The sequence below is a fragment of the Callorhinus ursinus genome, unplaced genomic scaffold, assembly GCF_003265705.2.
Source record: "Callorhinus ursinus isolate GAN/ISIS: 27379988/994484 unplaced genomic scaffold, GSC_fseal_2.0 scaffold25, whole genome shotgun sequence".
NCBI lineage: Eukaryota > Metazoa > Chordata > Mammalia > Carnivora > Otariidae > Callorhinus > Callorhinus ursinus.
Window position 1 is genome coordinate 7,537,533 of NW_027397087.1, and position 19,079 is coordinate 7,556,611.

At 55.1% G+C, this 19,079-nt stretch overlaps 1 protein-coding gene across 1 annotated transcript; it reads left to right on the forward strand.

Moving 5' to 3' along the window:
* The first annotated feature begins 576 nt into the window (after positions 1-576).
* On the forward strand, positions 577-18,266 carry DISP2 (dispatched RND transporter family member 2). Its single transcript, XM_025883756.2, has 8 exons — positions 577-689; positions 7,130-7,453; positions 7,736-7,765; positions 7,922-8,045; positions 8,328-8,443; positions 8,623-8,750; positions 9,099-9,196; positions 10,947-18,266. Exons 1-8 carry the CDS (start codon positions 577-579, stop codon positions 14,205-14,207), a joined length of 4,194 nt encoding a protein of 1,397 aa, XP_025739541.1. The 3' UTR covers positions 14,208-18,266.
* The last annotated feature ends 813 nt before the right edge of the window (positions 18,267-19,079 follow it).

Sequence of the window (19,079 nt, forward strand, 5' to 3'; positions counted from 1 at the left end):
CAGGTCCAGGTCCAGACAAATGTGAGGACAAACGCAACCTGAACAGTGCCTGGTCCCATTGGGGAGGAGGGGGTTGCTGAGCAAAGCCGGGAGAAATGTGGGACTTAGTTGTCCGACCTCTCAACCCTTCGGCTTCCCGCACAGTGAAGTGCGTGCGGGTGTGGAAGTTTCTCCCTCTTTCCGGCTGGAAGAGTGCGTTTTAAGTAGTGATGCTCTCTGCACGGTGCCTGGAGTCGCGCTTCCTGGTCCCTTACGGGAAGATCGATGTCCCCCTGGGAAAGGCCAATGTGCAGACTACAGCCAGCCGGCCGGACTCCTAACAGTAGCTCTCAGACCTGGCCTGGGTAGAGGGGCCCACCACTACCGGCCCCGGGGCCTTAAAGACAGCAAGTCTCCTGCGCTAGGCAGCCGCGCCGCAAGGAGCCTCTGTCCCCGCCCCCCCGTGCCGCGCCCATTGGCTGGGCTTCTTGTCGGCCCCGCCCAGCGATCTGTCCGACTGGCGCTGACGCATGCGCGGGAGCCCGCCGCCGCCACGGCTTCAGCACCAGCGCCCGGACAGCGGTGCCGCCCACGGGCATGGACGCTGGCAGCGGCAGCAGCAGCAGCGGTCCGGCTCCCGGCCCGGGTCCGGAAGGGGAGCAGCGGCCCAAGGGGGAGACTTTGGCCCCAGACGGCAGCTCCCCGGACAGGTAGGGCGGACCTCTCCGCAGACCCAGCTCGCAGACCTTCCCAGCACCCCCGCCCCAGGTATCCCGGTAGCCGCCATATGTCTCGCTCATTCATTCCCCAGCCCCTCCAAGAGCCCCTTCCAGCGCCTCGGAGCTACCGGCCCCCTGGCCACGCCCTCATTCTGCCGGGTCAATTTTCTCCTCCCTGATACCCCCTACTGTCAGTCCCCATCGCCCTCACTGCCCGAATACCTGCCCCATCCACTGTTCCTACCTTACCTCTAGGGCCGGGGATTCCGCCGACCCTTCTGCCTCCGGAACCCCTCCCTCTAGGCCCTGCCCCCGCATCTTCTCAGTAAGCCCCAAGCCCGCGGAGACCTTAGTCTGGGTTCCAGCATGTCAGTGTGTTGCTTGAAGGTGCGCGTGTGGCATAGACAGGAGGATCGCCCAGGTGTGTTTCCTGGGGAGGGCAGACAGTCGCCGCCACGCCAGGAGCTGTCTTTGTCCATCACCATCAGTCTCCAGTCTGCCTCCATAGCTGGCTGCACGCGTGTCGGCTTGAGTCCCCGCGTGTGGTGACTACCAGCACACTCGCTGGAGGCGCAAGGGTGGGCAGGCTCTGAGGCTCAGGCTGCGGTCAGTACCATCCCTGAAGGAGTCCCAGGCTGGCAGGACAAGAGGAGCACCTTCTCAGTGAGGGCCCAGATCTCAGTACCTCTCCTCCACCTTCCTCCACCATATGTGTGAGGGAACAGCCCAGCCAGGTAGCAATATGGCAAAATTTCTGTGCCCTGCCTGGTCTGCCACCCTCAGAATCCCTCCTCTGACATGACACTGCCTCTCTCTCTCCTGCCTGGACTGAAATAAGAGGCATTCTCTGGGGGCAAAAAGCGGAGGTGGACATACACTGCCCCAGTTAAAATGTATGTTCTGCACCTCAGAGCAAAGAGGAGGCCCCACAAGTAGAGAAAAATGTTTTCTTCCCTTTATTGTTAACACATCAGCCTGGATAGATTTAGCCACCTTTCACTGTGAAAGGCACAGAGCTTTCTTCAAGGGAGTGAGACACAGGATGGATGTGTTCCCTGGGCCAGGGGGCTGCCTGAGACTATTGCCTGACCAAAGAGCCAAGGATGGACAGGGCAGGGACAGGCCAGGCCAGGGTGGAGATCTGGGGCCAGGGGTATCCCTAGAAGGGGCTGGAGAGTCATTTCCTGCCTTGGACATTTCATCAAGGATAAGCCTTGTCCGGTCTGATCACTTCCCCTGCACATGGGGGTCATTCTTGAGCACAGAAACCACTTGTTCTCTTGCAGCAACTCCTTGGGACCTCTGACATCTCTCTGCATTTCTCCAGAGACCCTGCACACTAATCAGGCAAAGGGACACAGTTCAATTCAAGAAACACAAATATGTTCCTGCTGAGCTAAGTAGTACTCTGGAGTTAGATACACAGCGAATAAAACAGTGTACGTGTGTAAGCACAGCCATGGTCCTTTACTGACTCCAGAGCAATTTGAAATAGTTCATTCACTGTGTTTTTTAAAAATTACCTTTTTATTTTCCTAGTGGCATGAACTTCTCCCTCATCTGCCTTGGCCACTCTGCAGGATCACATGGATGGCCATATGGCTATGTGTCTGTGGGCCTGGGGGTGCCGTTAATGTGCATGTACATTTACCTCTTATGAGTCTCCCAAGTGGGGGCTGTGTGTGGGGGTGGGGGCGCTGTCAGCCAGGCCCTGGCTGCTTTAGCTTTGGCCTCTTGAGGAAGCCTGTGTCACCACTTTCCATCCCCCTGCCTGCCTGTCCCAGTCACTTGGGTTACAGGCCAGCCTAGGAGGTTGCTCACCCTTGTCAGAGCCATGGAACTGCGGGGGTGAGAATGAACGCTTCCTGGGGCGGCAAGGCCTGGGGTGTTTAACCTGTATTACTACTAGGTCTCTGGAAAACCAAGGGCAGGGGGCCCTGGCAGGAGAAAGCTTTTATTCTCAGAAGAGGTTGGCTCTTCTCCTCGGGAGGGTTGAGACCAAGGCCCAGCTCTACAGCAGCTAGAATGTGAAGGATTTCAAATTCTGCCACATTGACAATGATGGGCACTGTCAAGAAGGATGAGATTTGGGAGCAGCTGATCTTAGGTCTCTGGAGAGGGATGAGAGGGATTGAGAAGAAGGGGCTGGGGCCAGGGAGACCCCAGTAGAAGCAAACCAACAGTAGAGGCTGGAATCCCCCTGGAACAGAAGCCAGCTCAAGAACAGAGCAGGCTTATGAGCTTTGGCAGACTCGTTAAGGGGAAGTGCTCCCTTTCTCCTCTAGCACCCCCATAGTGCTAGCTACCCTTAATGGAAAAAAAAACATTCCAAGTGGGGCAGGGGGAGCCTGGCTCTAGGAAAAGCCCAGTACTCAGTGAGTGCTCTAAGGCCATGGGCAGCTGGACTAGACACCCTGGCTGCCCCACCCTCCTGAGCCCTGGAATGCAGGCTTTGCTCTAAGGAGGGAGACCAAGGGGCACCTGACTGGCTCAGTCAGTGGAGCATGTGACTCTTGATCTTGGAGTTCTGAGTTTGAGCCCCATGATGAGTGTAGAGGTTACTTTAAAAAAATAAAATCTTGGGGCACCTGGGTGCCTGAGTCAGTTAAGCATGCGACTCTTGATCTCAGCTCAGGTCTTGTCTCAGGGTCGTGAGTTCAAGGCCCATGTTGGGCTCCACACTGGGCATGGGGAGCCTACTTAAAAAAATAAAAAATTAAAATTAAAAAATTAAATCTTGGGGCACCTATGTGGCTCAGTTAAGCATCCAACTCTTGATTTCGGCTCAGGTCATGATCTCAAGGGTTTTTTGTTTGTTTGTTTGTTTGTTTAAGATTTTATTTATTTATTTGACAGAGAGAGACAAAGTGAGAGAGGGAACACAAGCAGGGGGAGTGAGAGAAGGAGAAGCAGGCTTCCCGCTGAGCAGGGAGCCCGACGCGGGGCTCAATCCCAGGACCCTGGGATCATGACCTGAGCCGAAGGCAGACACTTAACGACTGAGCCACCCAGGCGCCCCAATGATCTCAAGGCTATGAGATCAAGCCCTGCATGAGGCTCAGCACTAGGTGTGGAGCCTACTTAAGATTCCCTCTCTCCCTCTGCTTCTGTCCCTCTCTCCCCATGATGTGCGCATGCTCTCTCTCTCTCAAAAAAATAAAATTAAAATTAAATCTTAAAAAAATAATAAATTAAGGGGAGACCAAGACTAATGGGTCATTTTCATGCCTTCAGGATAACCCAGACCAAGAGTGGTGCCCAGCATGTGATAGGTGCTCAAAAGAGACCTGCAAGGGGCACCTGGGTGGCTCAGTCGGTTAAGCATCTGCCTTTGGCTCAGGTCATGATTCCCAGGGTCCTGGGATTGAGGTCTGCATCGGGCTCCTTGCTCCGTGGGGAGCCTGCTTCTCCCTCTGCCTGCCTCTCTCTCTCTCTCTCTCTCTGTTAAATAAATAAATAAAATCTTAAAAAAAAGACCTGCAGAATAAAAACTTTAAAGAAGTAAATGTCAACACTTACGCACATAGACCCAGGCCATCTATCCAGCTTCCCTTTGGCCCACAGGGATGGGCCAATAAGGTTTATTATCTGCCAGGACATTGGTTGCTATATCCACTTCTTGGGTCATCTGAGGTCTTGCTTTAGAACAACTTTGGTCAAATTGCTCTTTTTCTAAATGCTGAGTTAGTTAAAAAAATAAGTATCAGTGATTTCAATCATGAGATCAAATGCTGATGCAGCTTTTGAGTAACAAAAAGGAAAGTATTTATAATTATATATGTAGTGAGATTCTCAAGGTGTGAGTAGTTCTAAAATGGAGATATACTATCTGAGGTGCCTAAAGAGGTCAAATTGTAAATATAAATATACTTCTTAAACTGCATGCTCCCTGCAGCACTGAGTGCAATAGAGGGTGGGGAGGCAAATGTGTCTTCCACATGCCAGGCTCCATGGCAGGCAGCTCACGTACGTTACACCAGTTAATTCCTGTACCAAACCCGAGAGGAGGCGTTATCATCATACTCTCACTCAACAGACAAGGATGCCAGCACCCCAAGAATTGTGTGTCTTTCCCAAGGCCTTGGAGCTAAAGGATGATAGAGCCGGGAGCCCACCTCCAGGGCTCCCCCATTCTGCCCTCAGCATGAAGGTCATGCTTTCCCAGACTGCTATGCCAGCCAGCCATCCTTCCTCAAGGAGGAGGAAGAGCTTGCCTCTTCTTCCCAGTTCCTCTACTTCATCTCTGGGCAGAACCCAGCCTCCCTGGGCAATTGTCTGCTTGCCACCAGGGCCAGAACTCTGGCCTCTCGCCACTTTGGGAGTGCAGAAGGCAGGGCTGAAAGCCAGTGTTGGCTCGGCGTAAACCACACAGCTACACAAGTTCTGGCAGGCCAGGTGAGTCTGGTGAATGGGGGGAGGAGACAGGACTCTGCCAGGGCTTCCCAGCCCAGAACCTCTCTGGGAACACCCCATAGCCATCTACTCCTGTCCCAGGTCTGGCAGTCCTGACTCCCCCTGCACCCAGGGAGTGAGGCTGGGTCCATGTACTGAGTACGGCCCTCATGAGTAATTTTTTTTAAAATATTTCATTTATTTATTTGAGAGAGAGACAGAGATAGCAAGCGAGAGCATGAGTGGGGAGGAGAAAGAGAAGCAGGCTCCCTGCTGAGCAGGGAGCCCAATGCGGGGCTCAATCCCAGGACCCCAGGATCATGACCTGTACCGAAGGCAGACGCTTAACCAACCAAGCCACCCAGGCGCCCCCCTCATGAGTAATTTTGAGAGAAGAATCTATTGCTGACTCCACCTTGGCAAGTTCTTTGGGGGTCCCAACTCCGTCTCCCAACTGTGCACACTCTTGCAAAGCAAACCTTTTGCCCCATGGCCCAAGGGCAGTGGAAGGGCAGCACTTGCCTCTGCCAAACCTTCCCTGACTACCCCCACCCCTGTCAAAGTTGGGCCTTCCTCCGGGAAGCCCTCGGAGGAAGCCCTGTGACTTCCTCTCTCACAGCATTCAACATGTTGGACTCTTGTCAACATCTCCCACCTACTATGAGTGCCTAGAAGACAAAGATGGGCGTTATTCATCCGAGCACCACCATTAGTAGCCTGTCTAGGGCTAAGTATTCACTCAACAAGCATTTCCCCGAGCTCCTTCTGAGTTCAAGGCACTGTTCAAGGCCCTCGGGCTACAGAGATGAACAAAGGCACAAGACCCTGCTCTCCCAGAGCTCACATTCCATAGGAGAGGCAGGCAAGAAACATGACAACTGTACAATGTCCGTTTGCATCAAATGCTGTGAAGAAACATAAAGCAGGGTAGGGGGAAAGAGAGCTGGCAGGTGGTTATTTAGAAAGGGTAGTCAGGGAAGGCTTCTCTAAGAAGGTAATAGTTGAACTGAGACTAAAGAGAAGCTGTGAGCCATGTAGTTATCTTGGGGAGGAGACCCCAAGCCGAGGGAGGAGAAAGTTCAAAGGCTCTAAGGTGGGAAGAAGATTGCAGTAGGTGCTCAATGAGTGTCTGCCAAGAGAATAAACAGGTGGCTGCAGCAGAAAGAGCACAGGACTGGGGCTCCTGGGTGGCTCAGTCGGTTAAGCATCTGCTTTCGGCTCAGGTCATGATCCCACGGTTCTGGGATCCAGCCCCACATCGGGCTCCCTGCCAAGCAGGGAGCCTGCTTCTCCCTCTCCCATTCCCCCTGCTTGTGTTCCCTCTCTTGCTGTCTCTCCCTCTGTCAAATAAATAAATAAAATCTTTTTAATAAATAAATAAATAAATAAATAAAATCTTAAGGGGCTCCTGGGTGGCTCAGTCAGTTAAGCATTTGCCTTCAGCTCAGGTCATGATCCCAGGGTCCTGGGATCCAGCCCCACATCGGGCTCCTTGCTCAGTGGGGAGCCTGCTTCTCCCTCTGCCTGCTGCTCCCCCTGCTTGTGCTCTCTCTCTCTCTCAAACAAATAAATAAAATCAGAAAGAAAGAAAGAAAGAAAGAAAGAAAGAAAGAAAGAAAGAAAGAAAGAAAGAAAGAAAGCAAGCAAGCACAGGACTACAAGTCAGAATGGGATTAAGGCTCAGCTCTTCATATCTCCCTGAACCTATTTTCAAATATAGAACAAGGAAAGTATTTCCCCTGTAGGGTTTTGTGAGAAGTACACAAGATCATATATGTAAAAGCACAGTGTCTGGCATGTAGCAGGCTGCCAATAATGTTTTTTGAGTGCATGGACAGATTAGTGAATGAGACAATGTACCCAAGAGGTAGGATGGGGATGTACAGCTAGAGGCTGCACCCTCTTCACCTCTCCCCCAGGACTAATAAGAACAACTCCAGGCCCCCGTCTCCTTGTCTCAGACTACTGAACAATGCTGGGGCATGGGGTAGCCCAACACCATCCCCCCACCCCATCACCCTTGTCTCTTCTCTCCCCAGGGCCCAGAGCAAGGCCCCTGAGGCAAGCCCAGAGAAAAGCTGCTGCCTCCACAGCGGCCCCTTGGAAGACCCTTCCAGTTCTTCAGGACCCCCACCAGCAACTTCCACCCTCCAGCCTGTGGGCCCGTCCAGCCCCCTAGCCCCTGCACACTTCACCTATCCCCGGGCACCACAGGAATACCGGGGGGACAGTTCCCTGCCAGGGCTTGGGGACCGGGCAGCTCTATGCTCCCATGGCTCTAGCCTCAGCCCTTCTCCAGCCCCCTCACAGCGAGATGGGGCCTGGAAGCCACCATCTGTGCAGCACCATGTGGTCAGCGTCAGGTAAGGAAGGGGCCAGCAGCCTGCAAGCTTCCGTTGGAAGATGGGGCAGGGCTTAAAAGTGGGGTGAGCCCCCCGGGCTCTGGATTCCTTCATTAAGAAGCAGCCCAGGATGTCCCCTGTCTCTGATGGAGGAGGCAGCCTGGATGGAGGAGGAAGTAAGGGTTGGAGCTTGGGAGTAGAACAGCCTGAAATGGTTAGTACCATATTGCCCTGTCGCCACACCCTACGTCCCACCCTACAAGACGGCTCTAACAAGCAAGTGTCTTTTCTTCTCTTCCACAGGCAGGAGCGGACCTTCCGGATGCCAAAGAGGTAGGCCTGGGCCTCTGGCCCCTAGGGGTGACTAGGTTGGTGCCGAGTCTGGCCCTACCACCCCTTCCTGGTGACTCCTAAGCTCACCGCGCCCTGCTACCACGCCCTGCTACCACGCCCAACACCGTTCCAGTGGCTTCTCTTCCTCTTCCCCAGCTATTCCCAGCTGATCGCCGAGTGGCCAGTGGCTGTGCTCCTGCTGTGTCTGGCTGTCACTCTCCTCTGCACCCTGGCCGCCCTGCTGGGGGACCAGCTGCCTGACTTCTCCAAGCCCTTGCTGGTAAGAGGCTAAGAGGAGGGACAGGGACCCCCGGCCTGGCCAACTCAGCTCAGTCTGGGGCAGAAAGTTGAAGCGACCCAGCTGGCAGTGGGATGGCAGTGGTGGGCTCTTGACCCCCAGAGCGAGTTGGGGAGATGGCACAGAGGTGATACTCTCGTCCAACAATCCAGAAAGGCGGGCTGGCCTTCCCGCTCCAGGGACCCAAAGGGGCAGAGCCAAGAAGGGCCAGAAGGAGCACTCCTCCTTCTGCTTACCTGATCTTCTCTGTCTCCCTCCCTTCAGGGCTTTGAGCCTCGAGACACAGACATTGGGCGCAAGCTAGTGGTCTGGAGAACACTGCAAGCCCTCACGGGCCCCAGGAAGCTGCTTTCTCTTTCCCCGGACCTTGAGCAGAACAGGTAGTGGGTTTCCCTCTTCCCACTGTCGAAGGGAATGGGGGAAAGTGAGAGGGCATCGGGTGACCTCCCCAAATGCAGGTCAGAGGGACTTGCTGGGGTCCCCTGGGAAGTGGTGTCTGGCCTCCTCTGAGCCCCCACCCCCTGATGGTGACTGGCATAGATTTTTCTCTCTACCTCAGCTCAAACGCCCACACCACTCTGAGCCCTACACCCTGGAGCAGTGCCCAGGAGGGCTTAGTCCGGCCTCGAAGGATGGTGGAGCCCCTGGAGGACAGAGGGCAGGAGAACTTCTTCTGTGGCCCGCCTGGTAAGCAGCATCCTGGCCAGTTCCTGCCTTTAATGATGGTCCCCATTGTACCTACTAGAACAGGAGGGCGCAGGAGAACAAATCAGGGCAGACAGAAAAGAAGGAGGCTGGCTGGCCACGTTCAAGCCAAGGAAGTTGGGTTATAGTTGGGAGGCTGAGGTAGGTCTCAGGTGCTCCAGCCACACAAAGTCAGGCTGGGTGGGGGCGGCGGGACACCGGATCAGGCCGCCAGGCACAGGTCTCAGACTCCTGAGACTCTGAACCTCATATGGCCCTGGGCAAGCGTCTTCCCTCCAGTGGGCCCAGGACCTGATGCCAAAGAGCTGAGCTCTGGGGCGTGTGTTGCAGAGAAGAGCTATGCACAGCTGGTGTTCATGTCCACCTCAGCGGGCAGCCTGTGGAACCTGCACGCCATCCATTCCATGTGTCGCATGGAACAGGACCAGGTGAGCCGACTGGGGAGGTGCCAGGGTTTGGGAGGTTGAGGATGGGGGCCGGGCCAGGAACATGAGGGACCCAATCCCCAGGAAATACAGCTAAGCCAGGACTGCCAGGGTGGACTGGGGAAGAGTACTCCTTGCTTAGAAAAGTATTCCAAGCCCTGTTGAAAGGTTCCATATTGGGGTGGGGAAAGAAGAGTTAGCTGTTTTTAGAAAAGCCAAACACAGCCAAGACAACAGAGACTATGCAGAGTCTGAGGATTTTCAAAAGGTCCTGAAAAGGAGTCTCAAGAGCTGTTGAGCAGGCCCCAGCCCAAGGCCCCCACCTCCATCAACCCAAGCAGTGCCAATCCAGTCATGCTAATTGGAGAGCCTTATACCATAACATCTGAAGAAAGGTTTGCTGCTGGGACACCTGAGTGGCTCAGTCGGTTAAGCGTCTGCCTTCGGCTCAGGTCATGATCTCAGGGTCCTGGGATCGAGTCCCACATCGGGCTCCCTGCTCAGCGAGGCGTCTGCTCCTCCTTCTGCCTGCCACTCCCCCTGCTTGTGCTTCCTCTCTCTCTCTCCTTACTAAATAAATAAAATCTTTAAAAAAAAAAGAAAGAAAGAAAGGTTTGCTGCTAAAAACGGTGTAAACACCACTGAGTAGCCCAAGGCACTCCACACAAGCGTATCTCGAGTACCAAAAGACACTGGTTAGGAACATGTGCCCTGGAGTCAGATTCCTGAATTCAAGGTCTATTCTTTCTTTCTTTCTTTTTTTTTTAAGATTTTATTTATTTTTTATCTGAGAGAGAGAGAGAGCAGGGGGAGGAGCAGAAGGAGAGGGACAAGGAGACTCCACGCTGAGCACAGAGCCCACATGGGGCTGCATCCCATGACCCCGAGATAACAACCTGAGCCAAAATCAAGAGCTGGGCACTCAACCAAATGAGCCACTCAGGTGCCCCAAGGCCAATTCTAATACTCCCTAGCTGTGTGACTTGCAGGCACCTTTCTAAACCTCTTAGTGCCTCGGGCTTTGTATATAGAAAATGGGGCAAATAATGGTACTTTTCTCATAAGGATGTTGTGACAATTAAACAAGATAGAATTTGCCATAAAGACTGGCAATAGAAATCTCTCAATAAATGTTGCTGTTGTCACCATGATCTCAGGCCCAAGGCCATACCGCCAGTTGGTAGCAAAACAGGGCCTCGGATCCCCAGGCCAGTGCCCTCCCGAGCTACACCTGCTGTTGTGATGTGTCATGTCAACAGCAGGTGGGAGAAAAAAGGAGGCGTGAGGTCTGAAAAAGAAATAGCCCTGTCCCTAAGACGGTTTAAGCAGCCCAGTGGACAGAGGTAGGGGGCTGACCCTGACCCTGGAATGTTTTGGCCCCCACTTTTCCCACTGCTGGCTTCCAGTTCCCTGGACCCTTGACCCATCTGTGGCCGACACTGCCCCTTCCACTCCCGGATGAGGCAGGGCAGAACTGGGGTGTGTGACCTGCAGGGGACCTTAGGGCAGGACCTCTCAGGCTGAGGCCTCGGGCAGCATTCCTGAGCCCCCCCCCCCCCTCCCTTTGGTGGAGTCAAGATGTGGCCAGGATCCAAATGCAGCTCTGAGACAAGCCTCGGCTGCTGGGCTGTCAGGATACCTCTCCGCCTCTGCCCTTGAGCCTAACGGGAGGTGAGAGGGCCCTGGACAGGGCCGGGGGAACCTGGGCCCCTGCCTTGCCCCTGAGATCTCTCCTGCCCTGTGTGCCGTACAGATCCGCTCCCATAGCCACTTTGGGGCTCTGTGCCAGCGTACGGAAGCCAACAGGTGCTGCCCCAGCTGGTCCCTGGGCAACTACGTGGCCGTGCTCTCCAACCGCTCCTCCTGCCTGGACACTACTCAAGCCGATGCAGCCCGAACACTGGCCCTTCTGCGGGCCTGCGCCATCTACTACCACCGTGGTGCCCTGGTGCCCTCCTGTCTGGGCCCCGGACAGGACAAGCCCGCGCACTGCGCCCAGGTTCCCACCAAGTGCTCCGGGAGCAGCGCCATCTACCAACTGCTCCACTTCGTGCTGGACAGGGACTTTCTGAGTCCTCAGACTGCTGACTACCAGGTGCCCTCCCTCAAGTACAGCCTGCTCTTCCTGCCCACTCCAAAGGGGGCCTCCATGATGGGCATCTACCTGGACCGCCTAGCCACGCCCTGGGAGCTCTCTGACAACTACACATCCATCACTGGCATGGACCTGGGCCTCAAGCAGGAGCTGCTGAGGCACTACCTGGCCCAGGACACCGTGTACCCCTTGCTGGCCCTGGCTGCCATCTTCCTTGGCATCGCCCTCTACCTACGTTCCCTCTTCCTCACCCTCATGGTGCTGCTGGGGGTGCTGGGCTCCCTGCTGGTCGCCTTCTTTCTTTACCGAGTGGCCTTCCGCATGGCCTACTTCCCGTTCGTCAATCTGGCAGCCTTCGTCCTGCTCAGCAGTGTCTGCGCCAACCACACCCTCATCTTCTTCGACCTGTGGCGCCTCAGCAAGAGCCAGCTGCCGTCCGCGGGGCTGGCACAGCGCGTGGGCCGCACCATGCACCACTTCGGCTACCTGCTGCTGGTCTCGGGCCTAACCACAGCCGCCACCTTCTATGCCAGCTACCTGAGCCGCCTGCCGGCCGTGCGCTGCTTCGCCCTCTACCTGGGCACGGCCGTGCTGGCGCACCTGGCGCTCACGCTGGCCTGGCTGCCCTCCTCCGCCGTGCTCCACGAGCGCTACCTGGCGCGCGGCTGTGCGGCCCGGGCGCAGGGCCCACGGGGCGGCAGTGCGCCCCGGCGACTGGCACTGGCGCTGCACCGGCGGCTCCGCGGCCTACGCAGGGCGGCGGCTGGCACCTCGCGCCTGCTCTTCCAGCGCCTCCTGCCCTGTGGGGTCATCAAGTTCCGCTACATCTGGATCTGCTGGTTTGCCGCGCTGGCGGCCGGGGGCGCCTACATCGCGGGCGTCAGTCCCCGCCTGCGGCTGCCCACCCTGCCGCCAGCCCGCGGCCAGGTCTTCCGGCCTAGCCACCCCTTCGAGCGCTTCGACGCCGAGTACCGCCAGCAGTTCCTGTTCGAGCGGCTGCCTCAGGGCGAGGGCGGCCACATGCCCGTGGTTTTGGTGTGGGGCATCCTGCCCGTGGACACCGGCGACCCGCTGGACCCCCGGAGCGCCAGCTCGCTGGTGAGCGACCCTGCCTTCTCGGCTGGCGGGCCCGAGGCCCAGCGCTGGCTGCTGGCCCTCTGCCACAGAGCTCGGAATCAGAGCTTCTTTGGAGCCCAGCCAGAGGGCTGGCCCACACTGTGCTTCGTGGAGGCCCTCCAGCGCTGGGTGCAGAGCCCCGCTTGTGGCCGCCTGGGGCCGGGCCTCTGCTGTGGCCACTCAGGTTTCCCTTGGGCACCGCAGCTTTTCCTGCACTGCCTCAAGATGATGGCTCTGGAGCAAGGCCCCAACAGCACCCGCGACCTAGGACCCCGCTTCAATGCCCACGGCAGCCTGGCCGCCCTGGTTCTGCAGTTCCAGACCAACTTCCAGTATAGTCCGGACTACAGCGAGGCCCACCACTTCTACACTGAGGTCAGCCACTGGCTGGCGGCCGAGCTGGGCCGGGCACCCACCGGCCTCCACCGGGGCTGGTTTACCAGCCATCTGGAACTCTACAGCCTGCAGCACAGCCTGAGCACAGAACCTGCTGTGGTGCTGGGCCTGGCGCTGGCGCTGGCCTTCGCCACGCTGCTGCTGGGCACCTGGAACGTTCCGCTTAGCCTGTTCTCCGTGGCAGCTGTGGCGGGCACCGTCCTGCTCACCGTGGGGCTCCTGGTTCTCCTCGAATGGCAGCTCAATACTGCCGAAGCCCTCTTTCTCTCTGCCTCTGTGGGCCTCTCGGTGGACTTCACCGTCAACTACTGTATCTCCTATCACCTGTGCCCACACCCTGACCGCCTGAGCCGCGTGGCCTTCTCCCTGCGCCAGACCAGCTGTGCCACGGCAGTGGGGGCTGCGGCCCTGTTTGCGGCCGGTGTGCTCATGCTACCCGCGACAGTGCTGCTGTATCGCAAGCTGGGCATCGTCCTGATGATGGTCAAGTGTGTCAGCTGCGGCTTTGCCAGCTTCTTTTTCCAATCTCTATGCTGTTTCTTTGGGCCAGAGAAGAACTGTGGGCAGATCCTCTGGCCTTGTGCCCACCTGCCGTGGGACGCTGGAACCGGGGAGCCAACTGGGGAGAAGGCAGGCCGCCCACGAGCAGGGCCGGTAGGAGGGGCGCCCGGATCCTGCTCGGAACAGTACGAGCTCCAGCCCCTGGCACGGCGCCGGAGCCCCAGCTTTGACACCAGCACAGCCACGAGCAAACTGTCCCACCGGCCCTCAGTGCTCTCTGAGGATCTCCAGCTGCACGATGGCCCCTACTGCTCCCGGCCCCCACCGGCCCCTGCATCCCCGAGGGAGCTGTTCCTGGACCACCAGGCTGTCTTCAGCCAGTGCCCAGCCCTGCAGACCTCCTCCCCCTATAAGCAGGCTGGCCCCAGCCCCAAGACCCAAGGCAGGCAGGACTCCCCAGGGCAGAAGGCTGAGCCTGTGCAGGCCTCAGCAGAAGCCCCCGCCCACTCTCCCAAAGCCAGGGCTGTGGAGCCTCCCGATTGCCTCTCCTCCTCAGCCAGCACCCTGGAGGGGCTCAGCGTCTCTGATGAGACCTGCCTGAGCACGTCGGAGCCCAGTGCCCGAGTACCAGATTCTGCAGGTGCCTCCCCAGACGACCTGGATGAAACCGAGCCAACAGTACCCGAGCGGGGCCAGCTGAATGGGAAGCGGGACACCCTGTGGCTGGCACTGAGGGAGACGGCGTACGATCCATCACTGCCTGCCTCCCACCAGAGCAGCTCGTCCTGGAAGGGCCGTGGGGCCCCGGGGGATGGCAGCCCTGTGGTGCTGCCCAACAGCCAGCCAGACCTGCCAGATGTTTGGCTCCGCAGGCCCAGCACCCACACTTCCGGCTACAGTAGCTGAGGGAGGCCCCGGGAGGCCGGACTACGGTGCAGAGCCTGTCAGAGGTGACGAGGCAGCCCCAGATGGAGCCTGATGGTGTCTCCCCACCTCAGCATGGACAGGTTTCACCGCCCAGCTGTGGATTTTAAACTCTGCCACATGTGTCAGCCTTGGTCCAGGCTGCTGCTTACTCCCCACATCTGGAGGATTCAGTGGGACGGATCTTTGGAGTGAAAAGTCGCAAGCTCATGTCCTGTGACTTGCTGAGCTCTCATCTGCCCTGTGTAGTGCCAACCAGGACCTCTGGAAGAGGGAAGGCCAGATGTGTAGCCCCAGGTATCAGGGAGAGGCTGACCTGGCCCCCACGCTAAGTGGGCATGAGGGTCAAGTCCTTGGGACCCTGCACGGCGTCTCACCAACCAAAAGAGCCCTGGGGAACCTCAGCAGCCTCCGGGACCTCACACCTTTCAGGGGCTCTTTATCAGGACACTTCCTTCTCTTTGGGGAGCTTCTCTGGGCCAGAATTAGGCTGAGGCCTCTTCCTGAATGGCGCTACACCCTCACACTCCCCAGTCTGACCAGCAATTTGTCAAGGCCGGGCAAAGACGGCTGCTGGGAACGAAGCAGGGGGAGGAGGGCTGGTCAGTCCCAGAGTGTCTCTAAATCGCAGGATGGTCCCTCGTGGGGAGCTGCTCTGGCATAGGAAGAGTGCTCTCCCCTGTAAACAAACAATAAGAACGCTTTACATCCTGCATCTCTTCCTTTACACAATACTTAACTTGCATACCCATGTCTCCCTGGAATCTCACCATTTTATTCTGGGGTAGCCTGCAATTAGCTGGGTCCTTTTGCCCCCTGATTTATAGTTAAAGTCATTGAGAATATGTAAGGTTAAGTGACTGACCCACAGTCACAGAGCTCATAAGTGCGAGAGCAGGCTTCCTGGCTCACTCCACCACTAGAACTCCCACACTCCTGGCTACCTGCCCCAGGGCATTGGCCTGTGGCTAACTTGCTGGTTCACCTAGCAGGTGTCTCTGAGGACACTCCCGGCCTTCTCCTCTTCAGACCTCCATCTCCAGACAGAGCGATACTCTGAGCAAGCCCGCAGTTGCTCCAGCCCAGTGCTTCCCTCCAGATCCACTGAGAACCTACCAGCTCTGGGGCTTCCTGGCTGAGCCAATTCCCAGGTTCAGGGGCATGCTTCTTCCATGGCCACAGTGTGTGGAGAGTCCCTGCCAGGAGAGGCACAGAGGGTACTAGAGAATTCAGCTAAGGCGAGAACTCAGGCTGGCCCTTTTTGGGAGTGTGTGAGTCCAAAACTGTTCCCCAGGTCAGGGTCCCCAGCTTCCTATGGACAAGTCTGTCTGGGGGCACTCAGGAGACCAAAAGGTGACTCCCTGTCCCCAAAGCAAAGAGTCTCTCTGCAAGGTTTTATGCCATGTGAGAGCTCCTGGCCCTTGGAGCAAATTTACTTGAACACCTACTGTCATGTGGAACCACAAGGAGACAGAAGCATGGAGGGGAAATTGAACATCTGCCCTCGAGGAGCTCACGTGCTAGCTGGGGGAGCAGCTCACACACATAAGCTGGCACGAATGGGTCACTGATGGTACCATGACTGTCACCATTCATACTGCTAGGGGTCAAGTACCCAAGATCGGGTAACCAGGAAGGCTTCCCAGAGGGGAGACAACTTGAGCTGGACTTCAGAAGTCCAAGTATCTCAGACTGGAAGGGACCTTAATGACCATTTGTTCCAGCAGTTTTCAAACTTTGCAGCCTCAGAATCCTTTCTTCAAAGAATCCTTGTGTGAAAACACAGTACGTAAAACAGATAAAAAGCAGCTACTCTGGTGGGTGCTGAGTGGGGGGGTGTACAGAGTCAGCTCAGCCTCCCTTTCTACTGTGCCTCTCGGGGCCCCCTCAAGCTCCTGGCAGCTCCACAGAATGTGGTATGAAAACCACTGATCCAGGCCGTTTTACAGATGAGTATCACAGAGGGGAAGGGATTCTTCTAGGGCCAAACAGACAGTCTGTGATCGAGCTGGAGGCAAATCAAGAGGTGTTTTCATTTTGGTTTTTTTCCCTATATTGTTGAGACCTACCTCCCGCCACAAGCAGCCCATGAGAAGTGGAGCAGAAACCCAAATGACACGCAGGAGTTGTGGGAGAGAGAGAAGACCATGGTGGGAATGACAGGATACCTCAGCTCCTTTGCAAGATAAGAAAATCAAAGCCATTTGACCCCTGACACCTGGAAGAGGAGGCAGGGACTAGACCTGTCCTCTGGGAGGTCTGTGGGGACCACTCTATCCTCATGTCCAAGTGGAATTCCACCTTTCTGGCCTGGGGCTGCTCATCAGGGTCTTGGCTTCTCTACACCGTGGACCATATGCCCTTCTGTATCACACAGCCATGACTTGAGAGCCCTGGTCTCATCTGGGACAATCAGCCAGAGGGAGGACAAGGTGAGCCCTTCCTCCTGAGCATGAGCAGAAGTCTGGCCTTGACTCAAAAGAGAGACCAGCGTCTTAGTTGCTTCTGAGCAGCTCACCAAGGCTCTTCTGCCTTGTATTGTGGAGGGGCAGCAGGGACCTGGACCAAAAGAACCCGCTCCTCCACATCCTCTTTTGTGTCTTGCAAAGGGAGACATGGTGTCTGGGACTGGAGCTTCAAAACTTTGCCTGAACACAACCACTGAAATGTCAGAATACGGAGGGGTGGGTAGGGTGGGCATCAGGGCTGTGGGCACAGCTGAGGATCCTACTCGGAGATTTCTGGGTCCCATTCTTGCAGGCCACAGCCACAAAACCCTACAGGAAGGCAGATGAACCAGAGTAGCTGAGGTACTGACTGGATTTGTTCTTTATACTGCTGGCACCCAAAGACTGGAAGAACCCAGTGGTAATCTAAAACATCACCTCTCACCTAGAGTGGCCCATACCAACAGCAGGCAACCCACATGAATGGATAATCCAGGCTGCCTCTCCAGCCCCAACTTTGGAAAGCAGTATTTAAAGCATTTCCAATGTCCTGTGAGTTTCAGCAGACCTATTCACTTCATTATTATTATCGGTGGTTACAATGAGTATATGGCTTAGAAGCATGCCGCAGCAGGGGAAAACCGGCTAAAGCATTCGTGTTTGCTCTGCAAAATTCAAGAAAAGTTTTCTTAACACTGAGACACTTTAAAATAGAACTACGTTGACACCCATCTGGGACTTAAGGTCATTTCTCCTATTTGTGCCACAGATCCTTGAACTCACACTCAGAGTATGAGTAAGTGTGCTGTATGTTTTTAAACTGTAACTTGGTCTACTTTGTTACTATGGGAAAACCCATCCTTCCATGGCTGTGGTGCTTTGTTGACAAAAGACTGATTTGACTAGCACTCTTAGATTTTACTGGCACAAGGCATAAGTGATACCATGATATTTAGGCAATAGCCCAGCTTCAGCCTGATTCTGAAAGAACATCTTGCAAGAGATTTATAAGCCAAATTTCCTCGGCCCCGTCTGACTCATTCCATTCTTCTCCCATTGCATGACAGGACAGGGAGGCAGGTGAGAGGTATCAGGAAAGAAGATTCATTGGTTTACAACCTTCACCCATTTATCTGGAGAGTTTCTGATCTTTTCTTCCATGGTGGCCTTATCTCAGCCTTTGATAATACATGTAGGCAATGACAAGCTCTCTGACACCCCATCCCATCCATCAAGATCCCATTTGCTTGGGGATAGAAAAAACAGGCATTCCTCACCCTTTCCACCCACACTCTTGATCCCAGGGACAACTATAACTCAAGGTCTGGAGGTGTTTATGCTTAAGAGAAGAAATTGTAACTCAGTTCGATGGGAAGATGAAAAACAAAAGAAAGCCATTATGTGCTATATGTAAATGATTGGTTGTCCAAAGCCACTCTGTGCTGAAAAGCCCTGGAAGGACCTTGATAAAGTTATAATCATTATGAGGCCTCTGTGTGGTTATTCAGTTCTGTGCCTTCTTCATTTAAGAATTTAAATTCAAGAGTGAAAGGTTGATAAAGGATGCATATTAACCACATTTGTTTGGACTGAAAGACAGTATTAGATTTTTCTGATAGAAAGTCAGTCTGGGGGCATCTGGGTAGTTCAGTCGGTTGAGCATCCGACTCTTGATTTCTACTGGGGTCGTGATCCCGGGGTCATGGGATCGGCCCGCATAGGGCTCCATGGCCAGTGGGAAGTCTGCTTAAGAATTTTTTCTCCCTCCCGCTCCTTCTGCCCCTCCCCTTACTCTCTCTCTTTCTGTCTCTCTCTCTCTCTAAAATAAATAAATCTTTAAAAAAAAAAGAAAGCCAATCTGATTTGGCTGACAGGTACAGAGGTCTAGCTTTGCACATAGGATATATGGTAGGCATTTTCCAAAAATGGAATGATTTAAATCTGCAGCTCCATGGTTTGAACAAAAATACATTTAGAGTACATATACAACTTCCCCTTTCAGACAAGATGGAGTAGCAGGGAACAGATTTGCCCTCCTTCCTGAAACAATCAACTAAACATAAAAACTATGAAACAACAGTTTTCAAGATGGTGGACATCAGACAAAAAAGGACAGTGATCCTTGAGAGACAAGAAACAAATGAGGTGAGCCCTATGATTGCCTCAGCTTATTGCTTGAGAGAGTTTCCAGGACATATTGCAGGGAGGGAGAACCGAGGCGGGGCCATGCAGGCTCCGTGAGCTGAGGAGATAGCTAGAGTTTGTGGCAATCCAAACTAAAGCGCTCAGAACAGATTGTTGGTGAGAAAAAAGGTACATAGAAAGAGAATTCTAGATATCTGTAGAGGCCCCCACCCCTCAGCCGAGCACTACTCATCATGTAAATGTGAGGAAATACTTGAGACTA